The sequence below is a fragment of the Trematomus bernacchii genome, unplaced genomic scaffold (genome assembly GCF_902827165.1).
Source record: "Trematomus bernacchii unplaced genomic scaffold, fTreBer1.1, whole genome shotgun sequence".
Classification (NCBI taxonomy): domain Eukaryota; kingdom Metazoa; phylum Chordata; class Actinopteri; order Perciformes; family Nototheniidae; genus Trematomus; species Trematomus bernacchii.
Genome location: NW_022987966.1, coordinates 2,266,473 through 2,275,778, shown reverse-complemented (window position 1 = coordinate 2,275,778; position 9,306 = coordinate 2,266,473). Strand labels below are relative to the sequence as shown.

General features: G+C 42.2%; 3 protein-coding genes across 3 annotated transcripts; all 3 read right to left on the bottom strand.

Annotated features, from left to right (window-relative positions):
• Positions 1-223: 223 nt before the first annotated feature.
• LOC117471088 (claudin-3-like) lies at positions 224-1,420 on the bottom strand. Its single transcript, XM_034115887.1, has one exon. The coding sequence runs from the start codon at positions 1,418-1,420 to the stop codon at positions 773-775; it is 648 nt and encodes a 215-aa protein (XP_033971778.1). The 3' UTR covers positions 224-772.
• A 1,610-nt stretch (positions 1,421-3,030) lies between these two features.
• On the bottom strand, positions 3,031-4,394 carry LOC117471031 (claudin-3-like). The gene has a single exon (XM_034115812.1). It carries the CDS (start codon positions 4,175-4,177, stop codon positions 3,521-3,523), a length of 657 nt encoding a protein of 218 aa, XP_033971703.1. The 5' UTR covers positions 4,178-4,394; the 3' UTR covers positions 3,031-3,520.
• Positions 4,395-8,393: 3,999 nt separating this feature from the next.
• On the bottom strand, positions 8,394-9,053 carry LOC117471094 (claudin-4). The gene has a single exon (XM_034115895.1). The coding sequence runs from the start codon at positions 9,051-9,053 to the stop codon at positions 8,394-8,396; it is 660 nt and encodes a 219-aa protein (XP_033971786.1).
• Positions 9,054-9,306: the final 253 nt, after the last annotated feature.

The window sequence follows — 9,306 nt, the reverse complement described above, 5'->3', positions numbered from 1 at the left end:
GAAATGAATAAAGATGTCCATGTATCTTTAAAAAGAGTTGTGTTTATTAAAAAAGCACAATGCATATACTTCAATTGTGTATATCACCTGGGTATTATTCCTGTCACGGATGAACCCAGGAGCTTTTGCTCTCTGCACACTGTAAAGCACTCCTTTGTCAACCCCGCCCCCCCCCCCCCCCCCCCCCCCCCTTACCTACCCATCCCCAACCTTACAACACTGCACTAAAAGCTGCATTGAATACAGTTATCATCTGTCTTCTCATTTACAGGTGATTAATCATACTCTTACTACAGTATTTACAGAACATAATATAGTTGATAACCATCGTCAAATTCAACACATCCGAGTCTTTCATATTATAATCAGCAGTGCCCAGTGCCTGTAAAGCTTAAACTTGATACAGTGATGGCGTTTTTTATTTAAAAAAAATCAGTAGTAAACATTAAGGCGCCAGAACTGTATAAAAAGTATATAATACATACTGATTGTAACAATAACTTTTAGTGTGTTAACCTTAAAAAAGACTAAGAACACTATTTCTGTGAAACATAATTAAAGGAGATTTTCACTCCAATGTCCTTTGCATGCTTTTTCAGTCTCTGAATAACAAAGCGTCTAATCAGAGATACTTAACATTAAAGGCAAAATCAAACACATCCTTCATGATAGAGTCTCCTTGTTTTCTTAGCTCTTTCCCTCATTACGCCGTCAGTTTGGTGAAACGAGCAGGTTTGTGATTCAATAATGTCTCTTCCTCCTTGACGTCCATTCAGACATAGTCTTTTCTTTCTAACCCTGGGCCACCTGCGGACCTAGGGGCAGAGTAAGCCATCCTTGAAGGGTTGTATCTGGTCTCACGAGGAGGACAGGAGCAGCAGAGCAATCCACCTCCGAGAATCAGGAGGGCAGCAGCCGCCCAGCCGATGTAGAGCGCGGCCCCCAGCTCCCTCCGCTGAGCGTCCGTGAGCAAAGGGTTGTAGAAGTCTCTGATTATGGTGTTCGCCGTCCAGGAGACAGGAATGAGCTGCATGACCCCGGAAACGATGAAGAACACCCCGGAGATGATCATCACCTTGGACTTGGAGGCCTCGTCCTCAATGCAGTTGGTGCACTTGGCCCCGGCGATGGAGACGAGCACCGCCAGGATGGCTAACAGGATGGAGATGATGGTGAGGGCGCGGGCCGCCTGGAGGTCCGGGGAGAGGGCCAGCATGGAGTCGTAGACCTTACACTGCATCTGGCCCGTGCTCTGGACCACGCAGGTCATCCACAGGCCCTCCCAGATGATCTGAGCCGTCACGATGTTGCTGCCAATGAAGGCTGTCACCCTCCACATGGGCAGGGCGCACGCTAAAATGGCAATAATCCATCCCAAAATGCAAAGGGAAATGCCTATCAACTCCAGCCCAATAGACATACTTAAAAAGTCTTCCTCTTCTGCCACACCTGAGAGGAGGTCACAGAAAAGTACCTGCAAAGGGGAAGAGTCAACCAGAGACCAAACTAGCAATTAACTTAATTTCAGGCCTCACATCTGTGAGTGTGTGATGATCTGTTGCCTCAACGTCACCAGGATCCTTTATAAGGCTCAAGTGGAGGGGAGGCGTCCTTGAAGGAGCTGACATCACTAAAAAAGGAGGAAGGACCTGGACACACTCTGAGATCAGCTTACATGGCCGGCTCCCAATGGGCCGGGCCACAAAGGGGCCTTTTACAGCTGAAAGGGCATGCAACCATTGAGTGTGTTGTTATAAACAATGAAAACGTACTAAGGTGGGTTAAGGCTTACTGTATGATTGAAAATGTGCAAATGACAGCAAACGTGACTGATTAAAATAGAATCTACCTTTTCCTGAAAAACTCTTGTTACAGTCGGTAACGTAAGCTTCTTTGTACAGGTCTGATGATCTTTGCTTTTTGTTATTCAAATGTATAATATACAAAGAATGATTGAACTACATTGCTCAGTTACATCCTTCTACTCTTATTCTCCGGTCTAAAATGCCATTGCTTCATGCTGTTGAAAAGACAACAAAACATCATGCTTTAAGCTTGACGGCAGTTTTAAAAAAACGTACAAAGAGGGTTTTAAGAGTTTTCATAAGACCAAGGATGGAAACCTTTTAAACTTTATGCACTAGTTCAGTTTAAGGATCACTTTAACACTTAGAGTTATGAGGCTTTCACCTGAGAGCAGAATTTTGTTTGATGGGCCTTAATGACTGTCTGTCTACAGAATGCCCTTGAAATTCTTCAGAGATCTGACTTTTTCCCTAGAAAAGCCCCCACCGCCCCAGTGTTGACAGCCCCCCTCCCATGAGTCTCCCCTTCTGAATGAAACAGTTCCATTGTTTTCAGGTAGTCGAGTGTGGGGAAGCTGACAAAGTAGCGGTTCTTGTTATCACAGAGCACACAGAGCTGGGAGACAGCCAGGTGGATTTATGTGCTGAGGAACAGACTCACGGTCGAGTGTGCAGGGTGCATGGAATCACAAATTATCTTTGCACCTGTCGATATGGAGACCAGATATTTTACCAAATCTCTAAACACTTAAATCTCTTTTAAGTGTTTATATATGTTAACATTTTCCTATGGGTGTTAGTTTGGTATCCAGAACCTACACTGAAAAAACTGAAACGTTGACATTAATTAAATGTATTATGTCAACAGATTTCACATAACTGTATCAGGTTAGTTGAAAGCAATAATTTAAAGTTTCAATATTTTTTTTAGGTTCAACGTTTCTGTTTTTTGAGTGTACCATGACCTTAAAACCAATTAAATATTTACTATGGGCACATTTATACTGTGAAATAAAGCAGGGGTTTTAAACCTGAGGGCTCATACCACCTAGGAGGTGACAATAGAATTCAGGGCATTGTTGATGAACATGACAAAAAAAACAACAGAGAAGTTATTAATAAACTTAAAAATACCATTTTTTTCAGCTGCTCACCCTTAATAACGATAAGGAGACAGAAAACATAAACCAATATATTTGTCAAATGTTTAAATGATCAAGACAACTTAAATACAAAAAGGCCTTTAATTTAAAATGGAACATGTTGAACATTGAAACATTTCAGATTAACTGATTTACACACTGAATAGATTCCAAAATGAAATGACTTCATGACACGCTTACTTGAACTTCCTTGTCAATACACATACACAACCAATACAGTGAAAAACAATAAAGAAGTACAAATGCAGATTCATGTATTTTCTGAATTCGGGTCACAAATTATACAATTATTTCCATAGTATAAAATACAGGCTACACAGCATCACTAACACAGTTGTTAGCCTCCAACAGCATCAAAGTAACACACAATAGATTTAATAAAGGCAAACAATTTTGAAGTCAGGCTCTGTTCTAAATGGCATATAGTGGCATGAAAATAGTTTTCACCATCTCAACATTAAGAAAGATGTGTATAAGTTATAAACAAATTGGAGATCTCTCCAAGCAGTCTTTTTCATGATGGCGAAGTTGTGAGAAAGAGCAGGTGTGAGTTCAGACATAGTCCCTCCTATCGTAACCACTTTGGGCCAGAGACCTCGGCTGGGAGTACATCACCTTTGATGGAGGCCCGTACCTTTTCTCAGGTTGTTGGGGGCAACTGGAGCAGAGGATCCCCCCTCCGATGAGCAGGAACGCGGCAGCAGCCCAGCCCAGGTACAGAGCCCCCCCTATCTCCCTCTTCTGGGACTCAGGTATGATTGGACTGTAGAACTCCATGATGATGGAATTGGCTGACCAGGACACAGGGATCAGCTGGGTCAGTGAGGCCAGGATGAAGGCCACCCCAGCAGCTATCATCACCCGAGCCTTGGCCGACTCGTCATCCACACAGTTGGTGCATTTTGCCCCCATAATGGCCACCATGATTCCCACAATGCCCAGCATGATGGAGATGATAGTAAGAGCGCGGGCGGCCTGGAGGTCTGCAGTGAGAGCCAACATGGAGTCGTGGATTTTACACTGCATCTGACCTGTGCTCTGGACCACGCAGTTCATCCAGATGCCTTCCCAAGTGGTCTGCGCTGTGACGATGTTCACCCCGATGAACGCTGACACTCTCCACATGGGCAGGGCGCAGGACACAATGGCTGAGATCCATCCCAGGACAGCTAGACCCACTCCAAGTATCTCCAGTCCCACTGAAGGCATGTCGTAAATCTTTGAGTCAAAGTGAGCAGAAGTCTTCTCTACGTCAGTATTTCAGAGGTGGACAAAGTGAGTTTTCTGTGGAGTTCTGATTGCTCATATAAGCAGATTTCTTTAGCACAGAGGGTGGAGTCACCTGGTTATTGGCCGGATGGGAATTCAAATCGCCTTCAGTCCCACCTCGCCTCGACGTACAAAAACCCAGCATTGGCATGTAAACAGCCTCAGTTTAATCATTCAACTTCCTCTCCCCCGGTAGCTCCCCCATCTATTTGGGTGAGGGGAGAGTAAACAGAGAGCCTGTATCTCAGGTCTGGAGTAGTTAATGGATAACAGCCTGTAAATAATGGTGGCTGAAAGTGGAAGACACAATTTCAACTCCCACAGGTTTCTCATTGCACTCTTCTCTGAAGGATCCTCAGGCAGTTGTTTAGCGCAAATATAATGATTCGTTTTAGGGGTTTTGTTAGTAAGCAGCTAAGGGATTGTTAATTATTAGATGTACTCAAAGGTGGGAAAAGTACTCAGATCTTGTATTAAGTAAAAGTAGAAGTGGTAGAGTGTAATACTCTGTTACAGTAAAAGTCCTGCATTCAAAATGTTACTCAAGTAAAAGTACAAAAGTATTGGCATCAAAATATACTTAAAGTAGCAAAAGTAAAAGTATTCATTGTGCAGATTGGTCCATTTCAGAATAATATATATGATTATGTTTTATAATGATTGATCATGAAAGTGTTCTCAAAGCTGGTAAAGGTGCAGCTAGTTTGAATGACTTTGTATACTGCAGGGTCTGTACTGATCTCACTAGATGTTCCTGGAATCTAGCTATTCAGTCCAACCCGGTATCACGGCAAGACGTGAAAATATGAATGTGAATGTCTGATTTAAGAGTTGATTATATTTCACATCATTAATCCAAATCTGTAAAGTAACTAATGGTATTAAATACATGTAGCTGAGTAAAAGTACATGATTTACCTCTGATTTGTAATACAAAGTAGCTAAAAATGTAAATACTCAAGTAAAGCACAAGAACCTCAAAATTGTACTTAAGTACGGTACTTGAGTAAATGTACTTAGTTACTTTACATCCCTGGATGTACTTGAGTTAAGTTTTGAGAGGGTTATCAACAATCTTGCAAGACAGGGAATAAAAACAGCAGCTGGCTTATAATAGTGAATGGCTTACAAATAATAAATTAGGAAGAAGATGTTTATAAAACGTTTTTTCTAAAATCTTTGGGAGAGACGATACCCAGAATATTTCCAGTTAAATCACCTGACGTATTTTTTCAAGCAGAGGTTTCTTTTGACACAGATATCAGAAGACGTCATTATTCATTACATTTTATTTAAAAACCCCCATATGATAAAAGGTTACATCATGTTGTTGGGGTGTGTGCTGCTAAAATATGTTTTAAACATAGCTTTTCCAAGCTGCCTAGGTTCCCATGGGAAGTTAAGGACAGAGACCACATGTGAGAACCGCAATGCAAGACAAACAATAATGCATCTGCATGTGGAAGGGGCACATAGAAACATCTGTATTATTAGCATGCATTCCTCTCTGGACATAAACACAGTTCTAGAGATGGTTCAAGGAAACCTTACTACAAAAAAAGAGAATCAGCCAGCGTGTTGGAATTTGAAACAATTGTCTGAGTGCGTGTGCTATTGGTGGGGGGTGGTGGTGGGGGGGGGGGGGGGGGTGTCTTATCAGCGTCCTTGCTCTGAAGGTCGTAGTGCATCAGAGGTTTTAACCACAATTTAACTTTTGCACGTGCTGTAGAAAAAGACCCTTCTAAACACACACACACACACACACACACACACACACACACACACACACACACACACACACACACACTCTGAATCTGCAGTTCAGTTAACAAAAAATAAATAATGAAAGTCTCTGCTTTACCAATGTGATGTAGTGCCTGTATTTAAAGGCATTTGATGGTTGTGTAAAAACCCAACATCACTTCAGTTTCTGACTCACCACGACATGGTTTCTTATATTGTCATTTTACAATACAGGGTTGCACAACATATTTGCGAATTTTAGTCCCTTAATGCTACACAGGAGACCTTTTATTTGTGTCTGATTGTTAATCAGAACAAAACACTGGTTACTTCTGGTAACTCTCTTTGCCATGAGGTCTAAATGTTTGCCAACCTTACTTTTACAGTACATGTCATTCTTTTAGCAACGATAACAGGTTTGGTTGAAATTCCAGTGAAGTGGGAGCTGCTCTTACGGCAGAAAGTGTTTTCACCTCTGACCGGGTTCTTTTACCTTCTTATGAACACATGACTGCACGGCTGGGCTCAGTAACACAATCCTGCCTGCAGGGTCTGAGCTCACTGAAGGGGGGGTTGCAGGATATTTAGAAATCTATTCTTCTTGATCATTAACCTCTTCGAGCTAAAGTAGGTCAAGAAGATGTTTTCAATCTGTATCTTTGTTTCTTGTAAATTATGAATTTTCCAATATCCATGCAAGTTTGTATCTATACATTGTAGTAAGAATATGTGAGAAGACGTTTGAATGTACCTGAACAAGAATTGAAAGTGTAAAAGTCTCCTGACCGGTTTACTCTTTGACAGATGTAAAAAGGAGATACGTTGTATAGTGTGAAATTAAAGCAAGGCTTAATGGGTAGCAGAGTCTTTTACAAAAAATAATCTTTAAGAATGTGACTCTTAAAAATAATGCACTTTTGTTAACATTAATGATTTTAGCTTTTTTCTCCTACCAATATACTTCACGATATACCTTTATGTATTAAAAATGTACAACTGGTAGAATAGGAAGTACTTTGTAAGCAAAGGTGGGAGAAGTACTCAGATCTTGTACTTAAGTAAAAGTAGAAGTACCAGAGTGTAGGAATACTCTGTTAGAAGTCAAATTCCTGCAATCGAAAAGTTACTCAAGTAAAAGTACAAAATAATTAGTATCAAAACATACTTAAAGTACCAAAAGTAAAAGTAGTCATTGTGCAGATTGGTCCATTATGATAGTCCATAATATATATAATATGTTTTATAATGATTGATCATTAACATTTACTCCAGGTGGAACTAAAGTCTGATTTAACATCATTCATCCAGATCTGTAAAGTAACTAAAGGTATTAAATAAATGTAGGTGAGTAAAAGTACATGATTTACCTTTGAACTGTAGTGGAGTAGAATGGAAATAATCAAGTAAAGTACAAGTATCTCAGAAGTGTACTTAGGTAGAGTACTTGAGTAAATCTACTTTACTCACTTTAGACCAATGTTTGTAGGGAATTGATTATGACTCTAAATGGTTTGTGACACCTCAGATGTGACAGTGGGCCTGCTGAGGTGTTTCCATCTTTCTACAAATCCAACTGTTGCATTATTATTCCTACAGAACATGCTTTTGTTTTGTCTTCTTTTTTGTTTCAGGTGACTCTTTGAAAATGTAGAAACACTTTCATTACAGTGAGTCCCACCCGTGGTAAACAGTTGGAACCCCTCGGATCAATGGGGTCTTTGTGGCTCAGACTCGGTTACAGTGGAGGTTACCTCCCCTTGCAGAGGGAGACTTTTATCTCTGACTCAGTTTCACCTGTGAATGGAGAACAGGCTACAATGGAAGGGAAGCATAAGGTGCTCCTCTGAAACAAGCCACCCATTGTGTCTGTCCTCCATCTACATTGAAATAAAATACCTCATTTCGGCGTGCACCTCTTATTGGTCAGACTCGGCTGAACTCAGCTGCCACCTGCCCCTGTCTTTGTATAGTAAGAAGTTGTGCATAGTTGCTATGTTACACTTAATTTGAGCATTGAATTCTGACTTGGCATGAAAGCACAGGGTTATAAATGGAATCTCCACCGCGAAGAAGGCTTTAGTAAATTCTTGTAAATTCTTCTTTTATAAAAAGAAAACTTGCTTTAATCAGTTGTAATTTAGATAAACATGTACATTTAAAATCAGACATAATCATAATCTTAGAAAAATAACCACTAAAATGTATAAATATTTTAAATAAAATATTAAAAGCAATTTAAGATGCCCACCTCTACAGTAAAAAAAAAAAAAATCAAAAACACATATAAAACATGTTTTATAGCATCAGTGGTTCGTACTTATTGCCAAAGCCCATGATAGCATTAACATCCGTCTGCTGTGGACAAATAGGCTAACACGAGTCATCGTATGTTCATCTGCGACATGTCACACGTTCATACATAGTCTCTTCTGGGGTATCCATTGACGGACATAGTCTTGACAGCTGAGTAGTCCACCCGATGGGGCATGGAGCCACCAACAGTCGCTGCTGGAGCTGGGCAGGAGCAGCAGAGCAGGGCTCCCCCCAGGATGAGGAGGCAGGAGGAAGCCCAGCCAAAGTACAGAGCATTACCAAACTCCCTCTTCCCCGTCTCCTCCAGCATGGGGTCGTAGAAGCCCAGCACGATGGCGTTGGCTGTCCAGGACACGGCCACTAGCAGCAGCAGCCCCGCCACCACGAAGGTCACTCCAGCAGCCACCATGAGCCGCGGTTTGCTGCTCACGTCCCGGCTGCAGTTGGTGCACTTGGCCCCAGCCACCGACAGGCCGATGCCCACTATAGACAGCACCATGGAAACAATGACCAAGGCACGAGCTGCCTGCAGGTCCACCGGCAGCCCCAGCATGGATTCGTGCACCCTGCAGTGCATCTGTCCCGTGCTCTGCACTGAACAGTTCATCCACAAGCCCTCCCAGATCACCTGAGAGATGACAATGTTCTGCCCGATGAAGGCAGCGACCCGCCACATGGGCAGGCCGCAGGTCACGATCACCCCCAGCCAGCCGGCCACGGCCAGGATCATCCCGAGGATCTCCAGGCCTGCAGAGTACATGGTTGGAGCTGGGGATGAAGAAGGAGCTGAAATACTCTCTTCCAGGGCTCGGTGGGATAGAAGGCCCTCTGTGTCCGCTGGCTCAACCCTCCTGAGGTGAAGGCGATATCGGATCCCGTTGGCTCAAGGTCCTGCATAAGACTTTTAGTGAGAGAGAAAGGGAGAGGGAGAAACAGATTCTACCTTCTTTATACAGCTTAGACGAGTGAAGGTGGAGTCAGCTTAAGGTGGCATCGTGTTTACCTTCGAACTG

Bases quoted from the DNA above. Each gene is read 5' to 3' on its own strand.
- LOC117471031 (XM_034115812.1), bottom strand. From the start codon at position 4,177: ATGCCTTCAGTGGGACTGGAGATACTTGGAGTGGGTCTAGCTGTCCTG.
- LOC117471088 (XM_034115887.1), bottom strand. From the start codon at position 1,420: ATGTCTATTGGGCTGGAGTTGATAGGCATTTCCCTTTGCATTTTGGGA.
- LOC117471094 (XM_034115895.1), bottom strand. From the start codon at position 9,053: ATGTACTCTGCAGGCCTGGAGATCCTCGGGATGATCCTGGCCGTGGCC.